Consider the following 13,503-nt stretch of genomic DNA (forward strand, 5'->3'; position numbering starts at 1 on the left):
TTGATTTCACTTTTAAATTTGCAATATTTTTAAATAATGTGAACATTTAATTGGCTTTAATTGGATTTAATTGGCTTTCCTTCAAGAACAGTAAAAATGTCCTCCAGAGACTTGTGAACACATCTGAGAAATTCATGGACATTCCTGGCAGGGTAGCTGGAAACATTGCAACCGATCCAGTCATCATGGACACCGTAGCCCACTCCAAAACCGTCTGGGACCACTGGGGCAAAGCCACCTAAATTGACAGCGGGGCTAGTGAGTGTGCTGGTGGACAGGATGTTGTGATTTATGGCCGCATAAGCTGGGTCCTGGTACAGACTTGGCATAGGCATTCCTTTAGAATTTGCCAGGTAGCGTAAGGCAAAAAGATGCCGGTCAAAACCTTGTCCTAGTTTGAAAGAAAGGTTACAGAACATTTAAGATGGTTGAGAGGTGTACACCAAAACCCCTTTTTCAAAGCAAATTTAGATCTGATGTAATAGTCACAATTGCCCTTAATATGACAATGTATTTCATTGCTCTTGCTTACTAACCACCATTACATCATTTACAATGTTTTTAAGTTCTACTCAGGATATCATCTTATTTTATGTGTCTAACAAACCTCTAATGAGTTGTTACAGTAAGGGAGTGATCATTAAGATGGCTTCAGACATGTTTTAAAAAAAATAGTATTAAGAGCACTCACCCATGGCTGCCTCCTTTGTGAGCTGCCCATGGTATTTGGAGCAGGCATGCAGTAGACCTGTGAGCTGCTCCACACTCTGCTGACCAGGCTGTTGAACAAAGGCTTGGGCACAGCGCTGTGTGTGTATACTGGCAGGCCGGATGGTCTCTGTGCGGCCATGTTTGAAGGCTGCCGTACTGCAGGACTCGTAAGTAGCTACGGTCTGCCCGTACTGCCGCAGGAATCCCATCTGAAAAGCCAGTTGTGCAATGGCATCAGGGCTGAGCTGCTTCTTCTTCAGCTGCTCTTTTCCCCCTTGCTTAAACTCCATAGCATCAATAATTAGCTTTGAGACAGCATCCTGGAAGTTCTGTTTGGCTTTTCTTATTCCTTGCTCCAGTTCAGGGTTTAGCTTGAATTCTAGCCTCCGCACAGCAGAAGCTGAATCTACAGCAGCAGGTTGTGTGCCAGGACTGATCAGTGGAGTCTCTGTGGTGTCTTTGAAGACTTCATTTTGGAAACGTAGGACAGCCACACCATCACCCCAAGAGTGCTCAAAATTGATGGCTGCTTGTCCATCTTTGGTTAAAATGATACTAAAAGACTTGTCATACCATCGGTTACAGCCGTCCCCATGAAGCATATTGTGGGAGATCTGTATATGATCATGCATTTCCTTCTCATCAAGACACATGCAGAACAGAGCATTATCCACTAAACCCAGAGCCTCGCCATTCCCTGCCTGTAGAAGCTTTTCCCTTAGTCCAGCCCAAATGTCCCTGTTCTCGCTCGTCAGAACACCTAGAGGAAAAGCAGCAGCTGGTGTTGCGTCTGCAAGAATGTATTTGAGGTGTGACAGGATTTCTGCTGGTTTCACCATATTACCATCCTTATCCAGCGCATCAAATATATACATATTTCCTCTTCTCATGACAAGCACATGGCGACCTTTCTGGTCAGTAAATAGCTCATCCCGCTTGGGTTTGGGGATCCGTGTAGAATTGAAGAGACGGAAGTACTGAGACATATCCAGCGGATAGGCATTCACCATGTAGGCTCCAAACCACGAGATGGAGGACGGCACCCATCGAATGAACTTCTTAAAAGTATCAGTGTTGCTCTTTGAGGGGTTTAAGTGAAACACCTCTGGTTCAAGGAGGCCGGCACGCAGGGTCTTCATAAACCGAACCGCAGAACACACCATGTTAGCAGACCGAACAAGCTGGTCATTATACTCAGGTTTGGGGTCAGGGTTGAATGACATGAAAGGATTAAAGTTCAAGACCACAGATTCACGGGCTGAGAGGTACATGTCAAACCATGGAGCTGGAAAAACAAAAATGTTTTTTCTTTTATACAAGTGGGACATAAAAATATGTATTTCACTCTATGTCAAATTTATACTGTAAAACGTTCATGCGATATGACTCGATAAATCTTTTATGAGATATGTGCCTCATTTGGCTTATTAGGTGTGAGAACTCTGTAGCTCAAAAATGAGATAATTCCTAGTTGAAAGTGGTGAAAAAACATGGATGCCTCAATTAAAGTAGTATAGTTAGTAACAAGTAAGTAACATTAGTAACAAGGTAGCCAGCTAACATTAGTATTCATGAGTTATGAATTTATTTTCCCAAAACTGTATAGCCAGTGGGGTCACGGTGGCTTAATGGTTAGCACGTTCGCCTCACACCTCCAGGGTCGGGGTTCGATTCCCGCCTCCACCTTGTGTGTGTGGAGTTTGCATGTTCTCCCCGTGCCTTGGGGGTTTCCTCCGGGTACTCCGGTTTCCTCCCCCGGTCCAAAGACATGCATGGTAGGTTGATTAGCATCTCTGGAAAATTGTCCCTAGTGTGTGATTGCGTGAGTGAATGAGAGTGTGTGTGCCCTGCGATGGGTTGGCACTCCGTCCAGGGTGTATCCTGCCTTGGTGCCCGATGACGCCTGAGATAGGCACAGGCTCCCCGTGACCCGAGGTAGTTCGGATAAGCGGTAGAAAATGAATGAATGAATGTATAGCCAGTAATATAGATCTGACCAACTAATTGATTGATCTGAAGTAGTTTATTGATATTTTATTTACTTTTGACTTTCTGAGTAGGAATTTAAGTTGAGGACATTTTCATTGTTTTTCCTTAGTTGAAATAGGAAATTCCAAGCTATGAGCTTTAGTTGAACAAAGCATTAGTCATTGTGATGACAAAGGTCTGACGGTGTCAGAAATGAAAATCTCTGGGTGTGACCACTACTTTGATGCTGGTCTAGACACTAGTATTAGGAGGATGGTATACCAGAGAAAAGCATTTCACTACACGTCATACTGTGTATGGTCGTATGTAACAAACAAAATTAGAATTTAAATCATTTAAAAGTCTGCTAAAAATATGTATTAAAACATTTCTTTATTGTTTCATGCTCACTTTGAAGAATGGATTGATGGCATAAGCAGAACACAGTAATCATATAGTCTGTTACAGAACTCAAGATTTCAAGATCATCTCGTACATTGCAACTGGAATAATCATAAAAGATAATTATAATCATAATATAATGCAATGTAAACCCAGCATAACAGAGACCGTTTGGGGTTCACTAATAAGTGTAGCTTGAACCTTCTTACCTGAAATATAGCTGGTGTGCTTGTTCATTTTGTCCAGAGCCACAAGCTCCTCGTGTAGCTCCTTGCCAACACCATTCTGGAATTCACGAGCCAGTTTCTCTGTTTTACTGAACACAAAAAATTCACAATATACATACGCATCAATTTAAGGCTTAAAAATGTGATTCAATATGATTATTTGGCTTCACAACAAACCTGTACTGTTCCGGGTTTAATAGGGGCTTCTGGGCTGCCAAATATCTCTGTATCGTGTCCTCCAACTTTGGAACTGGCAATCTATCAATAATTAAAATAAACGAATATTAGATTTAATGAGAACTCCTTCAGTGGATCTGCCTATGTAAAAAGAGCACATCTGCCTACATGAGTTTACATTGTGCTCTTTCACCTAGATTGTTTAAAATGGCACAGCAGCTCTTGAGTGTCATAATACCTGCACATGAATCAGGAGGAGACCTTTAATGTGGTCAGCACTGTTACTGAATATAAAATAAGTTCATAAAATGTTTGGTTTGGTGTGGTGCAATTGTCCAGGAAGCTTTACTTACCTCGGTAAACTTTTCTGGTAGTGCATAGTAGGAACAATACTTTTGTGCAAATATTCAGATCCTTCATATCTACTGCTGTATGGTCGATGATTTGCACACCATACAAAAGCAGTCCTGAATGTCAAAGGCTTCAGTGTTGTCTTTAGTTGACAAGAGAGAAGATATGCCATATCTTTTTTGATAGCTCGTACCAGTAAAACGTTTGCAAGATAATTGTTGGTAGTTTCCACCAGAGTGTTGTTAGACTGGTGCTAAGAAAAGGTTTCAACTTGACGTTTTGTGTTTATAAAGATACACCACGGAGACCACTGACTATATGCGCAATAAGGTCATTCACATACGGATTATTTTGGCCATGTGGTAGGAAAATAGTCCTGTCTGTTAGACTTCACCTCTCAATTGAAGTCGAACACTAACTAGATTTTTTTTTCTAATAAAACAGGGCTAGGGTTACAGTTACGGTTAGAGTTAGAATTAGATTATCAAATAGGCCACGCCTGCCCGATGACGCAATTTCAGAACAGCGTAACAAATATTGCGTCATCGGGCAGGCGTGGCCTATTTGATAATCTGAAAGTTTAGTTTTTGGAAACTGAAACTGTAGTTTTTGGTTGTTTATTTATTTTCGAAAATAGCTTAACTGTAAGATAATAAAGCACAATAGATATAAAATATAAAATCTACCTGTATGTATGTTTTGTCCTTCATTATCCATCGTAGGTATGCTCTTTTTTTTGAGAGGGCGTTTTTCCAAGACCTCCAGAAACGCCCACTTTACGTAACGAAACCCCTGGAATTTAGTGAACGCTCATAATAAATGTAGCTTCTATTGAACATGAAATGTATTTTTTGCTTAAAAAAATACAACATCTGTAGTAATACTCAGCTTAAGTCCATATATGGTCTATTATTTGAGCCCACAATAACTCCTGCATCCATAGGAGTTAATGTATTGGTATTTGGTTAACTGCTAGAATTTGTATTCAAAGTAGCTTAATCAAGTAGGATTTTCCCACAATTAAAACAATTAAACATTCTCCCCTGACAGTGGTGGCAAACAAGTTTGTTTGGCAGATGTTATATAAAGAAATGAAATACAGAATTTAATACATCTCATATCTTTTACAGAAGTATTATCATCACATAGACTTAATATAGAAGCACCAGTTCAGTCATTAACCTGAATGAACTTTGGGATCACACTAATATCCTTGTGACAAAGCATGTTTGTTTATAATATTCTGTAGATATTTGCATGCTTAAATTTTTAAAAAATTTTTTGAGACAGAACTGAATGTTCCAACTGAGCACAGTGACTGTTGCAACGTTGTGTGTATGGTGTTGCTTTTAAAGTAAAGTGGGAACGTCTAAGCTGCAGCTACCTGATTGTTTTTATTTATTTTTTATTTATAATTATGAAACTGCTTGCTTCATTATGCACAAAATGGGGGCATAATAAGCATGCAAAAAGTTTTTTTGTATTCAAATCCTGGCACATTAACTACTCATACACATTACTGTTAATAAATTAAGTGGGATCATACACAATGAAATGAATTACTACATGAAAGACCATGTCTATAGATTGGAATATATGATTGAAGTGTTACATGAGTAACACCTCCTTGGAAACTTGAAGACCCATGTAAACTTTTAGCCTTCATGAGTTTTCCTAATCATTTGAATGAACTAAACATTATGCAGTACTAATTTAATCGTCATTGTCTTCCCTCTCAGGGATCCAGAAGGCCTCCATGAGTTCTACTACCTGGTACAGGATCTCAAGTGTCTCGTCTTCAGTCTCATCGGCCTCCACTTTAAAATCAAGCCGATCTAATTTCGACAGTTTCTACACACTGTTCATTTAGTTTGTTTCTCTTTCAGCATTTTGTACAGTAACTTCTGGCTTGTCTGCTGTTTTTCTTTTTTTTAAAATAAAACGTTGTCTATTTCAATAGTATGAATCAAGTGTTTTATGAAAAGATGAAAAAAATGTCACTACTTTAAATGCACAAATATATTGCTCAGTTAAGCAGGTTCTCAATGGTCTTGCTAAAGCAAAAGTAGCAGCTGAAAGTTAACTTTTTTTATTTATTTAACCTATTTTACTCCAGGTGGGGTAAAATATTGACAATTAAACTAATCTATACCAAAACACATTTTGAGGTATTCAAACCAAATAATTGATTTCACTTTTAAATTAGCAATATTTTTAAATAATGTGAACATAAAGTACTTACGTTTTATATTTACCAATTTAAATAGTGTATACATTTCAAATTGTACAGTGAACATTTGAACATCCTGTACAAATTTGCAGAACATGTTAATTGATTGTTAGGCAGAACTGAAAGTACAGAGGATCTGATCTACTCAAACAACTGCAGACAAAGAATTATGTTAATATAAACATTAACCTTTAAATGATTCCTCAAAACCCAGTCTCATTCCACTGAAGCACACTAGTATTTAGATTAGCTGGATTTAATCATCTTTCCTTCAAGAACAGTAAAAATGTCCTCCAGAGACTTGTGAACACATCTGAGAAATTCATGGACATTCCTGGCAGGGTAGCTGGAAACATTGCAACCGATCCAGTCATCATGGACACCGTAGCCCACTCCAAAACCGTCTGGGACCACTGGGGCAAAGCCACCTAAATTGACAGCGGGGCTAGTGAGTGTGCTGGTGGACAGGATGTTGTGATTTATGGCCGCATAAGCTGGGTCCTGGTACAGACTTGGCATAGGCATTCCTTTAGAATTTGCCAGGTAGCGCAAGGCAAAAAGATGCCGGTCAAAACCTTGTCCTAGTTTGAAAGATAGAAAGGTTACAGAACATTTAAGATGGTTGAGAGGTGTACACCAAAACCCCTTTTTCAAAGCAAATTTAGATCTGATGTACAGGTGCTGGACATACAATTAGAATATAATCAAAAAGTTTATTTATTTCACTAATTCCATTTAAAAAGTGAAACTTGTATATTATATTCATTCATTATACACAGACGGATATATTTCAAATGTTTATTTCTTTTAATTTTGATGATTATAACTGACAACTAAGGAAAATCCCAAATTCAGTATCTCAGAAAATTTGAATATTGTGAAAAGGTTCAATATTGAAGACACTTGGTGCCACACTCTAATCAGCTAATTGACTCAAAACACCTGCAAAGGCCTTTAAATGGTCTCTCAGTCTAGTTCTGTAGGCTACACAATCATGGGGAAGACTGCTGACTTGACAGTTGTCCAAAAGTCGACCATTAACACCTTGCACAAGGAGGGCAAGACACAAAGGTCACTGCAAAAGAGGCTGGCTGTTCACAGAGCTCTGTGTCAGAGCACATTAATAGAGAGGCAAAGGGAAGGAAAAGATGTGGTAGAAAAAAGTGTACAAGCAATAGGGTTAACCGCACCCTGGAGAGGCTTGTGAAACAAAACCTATTTAAAAATGTGGGGGAGATTCACAGAGTGGACTGCAGCTGGAGTCAGTGCTTCAAGAACCACTATGCACAGACGTAGGCAAGACATGGGTTTCCTTGTGTCAAGCCACTCTTGAACAACAGACAGCATCAGAAGCGTCTAGCCTGGGTTATAAAGACAAAAAGGACTGGACCGCTGCTTAGTGTTCCAAAGTTATTAGGTAGGTTTCCTTTGGAAATCAGGGTCCCAGAGTCTGGAGGAAGAGAGGAGAGGTACACAATCCACGTTGCTTGAGGTTCTGTGTAAAGTTTCCACAGTCAGTGATGGTTTGGGGTGCCATGTCATCTGCTGGTGTTGGTCCACTGTGTTTTCTGAGGTCCAAGGTCAATGCAGCCGTATACCAGGAAGTTTTAGAGCACTTCATGCTTCCTGCTGCTGACCAACTTTATGGAGATACAGATTTCATTTTCCAACAGGACTTGGCACCTGCACACAGTGCCAAAGCTACCAGTACCTGGTTTAAGGACCATGGTATCCCTGCTCTTACTGTAATTGGCCAGTAAACTCGCCTGACCTTAACCCCATAGAAAATCTATGGGGTATTATGAAGAGGAAGATGCGATTATGCCAGACCCAACAATGCAGAAGAGCTGAAGGCCACTATCAGAGCAACCTGGGCTCTCATAACACCTGAGCAGTGCCACAGACTGATCGACGCCATGCCACGCTGCATTGCAGCAGTAATTCAGGCAAAAGGAGCCCCAAATAAGTATTGAGTGCTGTACATGCTCATACTTTTCATGCTCATACTTTTCAGTTGGCCTACATTTCTAAAAATCCTTTCTTTGTATTGGTCTTAAGTAATATTCAAATTTTCTGAGACACTGAATTTGGGATTTTCTTTAGTTGTCAGTTATAATCATCAAAATTAAAAGAAATAAACATTTGAAATATATCAATCTGTGTATAATGAATGAATATAATAAAGTTTCACTTTTTGAATGGAATTAGTGAAATAAATCAACTTTTTGATGATATTCTAATAATATGACCAGCACCTGTAATAGTCACAATTGCCCTTAATATGACAATGTATTTCATTGCTCTTGCTTACTAACCACCATTACATCATTTACAATGTTTTTAAGTTCTACTCAGGATATCATCTTATTTTATGTGTCTAACAAACCTCTAATGAGTTGTTACAGTGAGGGAGTGATCATTAAGATGGCTTCAGACATGTTTTTTAAAAAAAATAGTATTAAGAGCACTCACCCATGGCTGCCTCCTTTGTGAGCTGCCCATGGTATTTGGAGCAGGCATGCAGTAGACCTGTGAGCTGCTCCACACTCTGCTGACCAGGCTGTTGAACAAAGGCTTGGGCACAGCGCTGTGTGTGTGTATTGGCAGGCCGGATGGTCTCTGTGCGGCCATGTTTGAAAGCTGCCGTACTGCAGGACTCGTAAGTAGCTACGGTCTGCCCGTACTGCCGCAGGAATCCCATCTGAAAAGCCAGTTGTGCAATGGCATCAGGGCTGAGCTGCTTCTTCTTCAGCTGCTCTTTTCCCCCTTGCTTAAACTCCATAGCATCAATAGTTAGCTTTGAGACAGCATCCTGGAAGTTCTGTTTGGCTTTTCTTATTCCTTGCTCCAGTTCAGGGTTTAGCTTGAATTCTAGCCTCCGCACAGCAGAAGCTGAATCTACAGCAGCAGGTTGTGTGCCAGGACTGATCAGTGGAGTCTCTGTGGTGTCTTTGAAGACTTCATTTTGGAAACGTAGGACAGCCACACCATCACCCCAAGAGTGCTCAAAATTGATGGCTGCTTGTCCATCTTTGGTTAAAATGATACTAAAGGACTTGTCATACCATCGGTTACAGCCGTCCCCATGAAGCATATTGTGGGAGATCTGTATATGATCATGCATTTCCTTCTCATCAAGACACATGCAGAACAGAGCATTATCCACTAAACCCAGAGCCTCGCCATTCCCTGCCTGTAGAAGCTTTTCCCTTAGTCCAGCCCAAACATCCCTGTTCTCGCTCGTCAGAACACCTAGAGGAAAAGCAGCAGCTGGTGTTGCGTCTGCAAGAATGTATTTGAGGTGTGACAGGATTTCTGCTGGTTTCACCATATTACCATCCTTATCCAGCGCATCAAATATATACATATTTCCTCTTCTCATGACAAGCACATGGCGACCTTTCTGGTCAGTAAATAGCTCATCCCGCTTGGGTTTGGGGATCCGTGTAGAATTGAAGAGACGGAAGTACTGAGACATATCCAGCGGATAGGCATTCACCATGTAGGCTCCAAACCATGAGATGGAGGACGGCACCCATCGAATGAACTTCTTAAAAGTATCAGTGTTGCTCTTTGAGGGGTTTAAGTGAAACACCTCTGGCTCAAGGAGGCCGGCACGCAGGGTCTTCATAAACCGAACCGCAGAACAAACCATGTTAGCAGACCGAACAAGCTGGTCATTATACTCAGGTTTGGGGTCAGGGTTGAATGACATGAAAGGATTAAAATTCAAGACCACAGATTCACGAGCAGAGAGGTACATGTCAAACCATGGAGCTGGAAAAACAAAAAATGTTTTTTCTTTTATACAAGTGGGACATAAAAATATGTATTTCACTCTATGTCAAATTTATACTGTAAAACGTTCATGCGATATGACTCGATAAATCTTTTATGAGATATGTGCCTCATTTGGCTTATTAGGTGTGAGAACTCTGTAGCTCAAAAATTAGATAATTCCTAGTTGAAAGTGGGAAAAAACATGGATGCTTCAATTAAAGTAGTATAGTTAGTAACAAGTAAGGAACATTAGTAACAAGGTAGCCAGCTAACATTAGTATTCATGAGTTATGAATTTATTTTCCCAAAACAGTAAACTGTATAGCCAGTAATATAGATCTGACCAACTAATTGATCGATCTGAAGTAGTTTATTGATATTTTATTTACTTTTGACTTTCTGAGAAGGAATTCCAAGAGGACATTTTCATTGTTTTTCCTTAGTTGAAATTGGAAATTCCAAGCTATGAGCTTTAGTTGAACAAAGCATTAGTGTCATTGTGATGACAAAGGTCTGACGGTGTCAGAAATGAAAATCTCTGGGTGTGACCACTACTTTGATGCTGGTCTAGACACTACAACCCCTGGCAAAAAGTATGGAATCACCCCTCTCAGAAGATGTTCATTCAAATGTTTAATTGTGTAGAAAAAAAACAAGCACATATATGCCAAAAAACAAATTTCACTCAACAATCCAAACTTCTGGCTGTATAAAACACTTAAAAAAAAAAACAAAGAAAGATAACTATAGTCAATTACAACTGTTTTTACAGATCAAACAGAGGACAAAAATATGGAATCACACAAATATGAGGAAAATTATATGGAATCACCATGCACTTTGCATTTGTAAAACAAACACCTGTATCTGATTACAACTGCTAATTAGTCTGCAGTTAAAAAGAGTGCTTGCACACATTAGTGATGTGTTGAACCAAGATGATTGACATAACTCATGGCTCCAACACGAGAGATGTCAGTTGAAACAAAGGAGAGGATTATCAAACTTCTCGAAGAAGGTAAATCTTCACGGAATGTTGCAAAAGATGTTGGTTGTTCCCAGTCAGCTGTGTCTAAAATCTGGACCAAGTACAAATCAAATGGAAAGGTTGTAAAAGGGAAGCGTACTGGTAGACCAAGAAAGACATCAAAGAGCCAAGAGAGAAAACTTAAAGCAATATGCCTTGAAAACAGAAAATGAACAATAAAACAAATGAGGAACAAATGGGTAGAAAGTGGAGTCAATGTCTGTGACCGGACTGTAAGAAATCGCCTAAAAGAAATGGGATTTACATACAGAAAAGCCAAACGAAAACCATCATTAACATCTAAACAGGAAAAAAACAAGGTTTCAATGGGCCAAAGAAAGACAATCTTGGACTGTGGATGACTGGATGAGAGTTATATTCAGTGACAAATCACAAATCTGCATTGGGCAGGGTAATGATGCTGGAACTTTTGTTTGGTGCTGTTCCAATGAAATTTATAAAGACAACTGCCTGAAGAAAACATGCAAATTTCCACAATCATTAATGATATGGGGTTGTATGTCATGTAACGGTATGGGAGAGATGACAGTCATTACATCTTCTATAAATGCACAAGTTTATGTTGAGATTTTGGACACTTTTCTTATTCCATCAATTGAAAGGATGTTTGGTGATGGTAGCATCATTTTTCAGGATGATAATGCATCATGCCATAGGGCAAAATCAGTGAAAACATTCCTACAGGAAATAATGTCAATGGCATGGTCTGCAAATAGTCCGGACCTCAATCCAATTGAAAATCTGTGGTGGAAATTAAAGAAAATGGTCCACGACAAGGCTCCAACCTGCAAAGCTGATCTGGCAACTGCAATAAGACAAAGCTGGAGACAGATTGATGAAGTATACTGTTTGTCATTAGTTAAATCCATGCCTCAGAGAATTCAAACTGTTATAAAAGCCAGAGGTGGTGCAACAAAGTACTAGTAGTGTTTTTATTTGGTGATTCCATATAATTTTCCTCAGATTTGTGATTCCATATTTTTTTCCTCTGTTTTATTCTGTAAAAACAGTTGTAATTGACTATAGTTGTCTTTCTTTGTTTTTTTTTTTTTTTAGTTTTATACAGCCAGAAGTTTGGATTGTTGAGTGAACACAAACACAATTAAACATTTGAATGAACATCTTCTGAGAGGGGTGATTCCATACTTTTTGCCAGGGGTTGTAGTATTAGGAGGATGGTATACCAGAGAAAAGCATTTCACTACACGTCATACTGTGTATGGTCGTATGTAACAAATAAAATTAGAATTTAAATCATTTAAAAGTCTGCTAAAAATATGTATTAAAACATTTCCTTATTGTTTCATGCTCACTTTGAAGAATGGATTGATGGCATAAGCAGAACACAGTAATCATACAGTCTGTTACAGAACTCAAGATTTTAAGATCATCTCGTACATTGCAACTGGAAATAATCATAAAAGATAATTATAATCATAATATCATGCAATGTAAACCCAGCATAACAGAGACCGTTTGGGGTTCACTAATAAGTGTAGCTTGAACCTTCTTACCTGAAATATAGCTGGTGTGCTTGTTCATTTTGTCCAGAGCCACAAGCTCCTCGTGTAGCTCCTTGCCAACACCATTCTGGAATTCACGAGCCAGTTTCTCTGTTTTACTGAACACAAAAATTCACAATATACATACGCATCAATTTAAGGCTTAAAAATGTGATTCAATATGATTATTTGGCTTCACAACAAACCTGTACTGTTCCGGGTTTAATAGGGGCTTCTGGGCTGCCAAATATCTCTGTATCGTGTCCTCCAACTTTGGAACTGGCAATCTATCAATAATTAAAATAAACGAATATTAGATTTAATGAGAACTCCTTCAGTGGATCTGCCTATGTAAAAAGAGCACATCTGCCTACATGAGTTTACATTGTGCTCTTTCACCTAGATTGTTTAAAATGGCACAGCAGCTCTTGAGTGTCATAATACCTGCACATGAATCAGGAGGAGACCTTTAATGTGGTCAGCACTGTTACTGAATATAAAATAAGTTCATAAAATGTTTGGTTTGGTGTGGTGCAATTGTCCAGGAAGCTTTACTTACCTCGGTAAACTTTTCTGGTAGTGCATAGTAGGAACAATACTTTTGTGCAAATATTCAGATCCTTCATATCTACTGCTGTATGGTCGATGATTTGCACACCATACAAAAGCAGTCCTGAATGTCAAAGGCTTCAGTGTTGTCTTTAGTTGACAAGAGAGAAGATATGCCATATCTTTTTTGATAGCTCGTACCAGTAAAACGTTTGCAAGATAATTGTTGGTAGTTTCCACTAGAGTGTTGTTAGACTGGTGCTAAGAAAAGGTTTCAACTTGACGTTTTGTGTTTATAAAGATACCCCACGGAGACCACTGACTATATGCGCAATAAGGTCATTCACATACGGATTATTTTGGCCATGTGGTAGGAAAATAGTCCTGTCTGTTAGACTTCACCTCTCAATTGAAGTCGAACACTAACTAGATTTTTTTTTAATTTATATTTTTTTCCAATAAAACAGCTCTCCAGCTCTATTTATTCCTGATCCAGCACCACTTCCGCGAGCCAAAGTCTAGCCGCGCTGCTGCATCTGATTGGCTGATAAGTTCTGA

General features: G+C 39.1%; 2 protein-coding genes across 2 annotated transcripts; both read right to left on the reverse strand.

Moving 5' to 3' along the window:
• Positions 1 to 40: 40 nt before the first annotated feature.
• Positions 41 to 4,282, reverse strand: LOC132853520 (carnitine O-palmitoyltransferase 2, mitochondrial-like). The gene is made up of 5 exons (XM_060881325.1): positions 3,839 to 4,282; positions 3,486 to 3,566; positions 3,291 to 3,397; positions 692 to 1,996; positions 41 to 391 (listed from the first exon to the last, which is right to left on the reverse strand). The coding sequence occupies exons 1-5, from the start codon at positions 4,006 to 4,008 to the stop codon at positions 57 to 59; spliced, it is 1,998 nt and encodes a 665-aa protein (XP_060737308.1). The 5' UTR covers positions 4,009 to 4,282; the 3' UTR covers positions 41 to 56.
• A 1,627-nt stretch (positions 4,283 to 5,909) lies between these two features.
• Positions 5,910 to 13,466, reverse strand: LOC132853586 (carnitine O-palmitoyltransferase 2, mitochondrial-like). Its single transcript, XM_060881447.1, has 5 exons — positions 12,956 to 13,466; positions 12,603 to 12,683; positions 12,409 to 12,515; positions 8,539 to 9,843; positions 5,910 to 6,647 (listed from the first exon to the last, which is right to left on the reverse strand). The coding sequence occupies exons 1-5, from the start codon at positions 13,123 to 13,125 to the stop codon at positions 6,313 to 6,315; spliced, it is 1,998 nt and encodes a 665-aa protein (XP_060737430.1). The 5' UTR covers positions 13,126 to 13,466; the 3' UTR covers positions 5,910 to 6,312.
• Between the last annotated feature and the right edge of the window lie 37 nt (positions 13,467 to 13,503).

The sequence above is a fragment of the Tachysurus vachellii genome, chromosome 11 (assembly GCF_030014155.1).
Source record: "Tachysurus vachellii isolate PV-2020 chromosome 11, HZAU_Pvac_v1, whole genome shotgun sequence".
NCBI lineage: Eukaryota > Metazoa > Chordata > Actinopteri > Siluriformes > Bagridae > Tachysurus > Tachysurus vachellii.

Bases quoted from the DNA above. Each gene is read 5' to 3' on its own strand.
- LOC132853520 (XM_060881325.1), bottom strand. From the start codon at position 4,008: ATGGCATATCTTCTCTCTTGTCAACTAAAGACAACACTGAAGCCTTTG. The intron at 3,567-3,838 runs GTAAGTAAAGCT...AATTATTGATAG, and splicing joins TACCAGAAAAGTTTACCGAG to ATTGCCAGTTCCAAAGTTGG. The intron at 3,398-3,485 runs GTTTGTTGTGAA...TTTTGTGTTCAG, and splicing joins TTAAACCCGGAACAGTACAG to TAAAACAGAGAAACTGGCTC.
- LOC132853586 (XM_060881447.1), bottom strand. From the start codon at position 13,125: ATGGCATATCTTCTCTCTTGTCAACTAAAGACAACACTGAAGCCTTTG. The intron at 12,684-12,955 runs GTAAGTAAAGCT...AATTATTGATAG, and splicing joins TACCAGAAAAGTTTACCGAG to ATTGCCAGTTCCAAAGTTGG. The intron at 12,516-12,602 runs GTTTGTTGTGAA...TTTTGTGTTCAG, and splicing joins TTAAACCCGGAACAGTACAG to TAAAACAGAGAAACTGGCTC.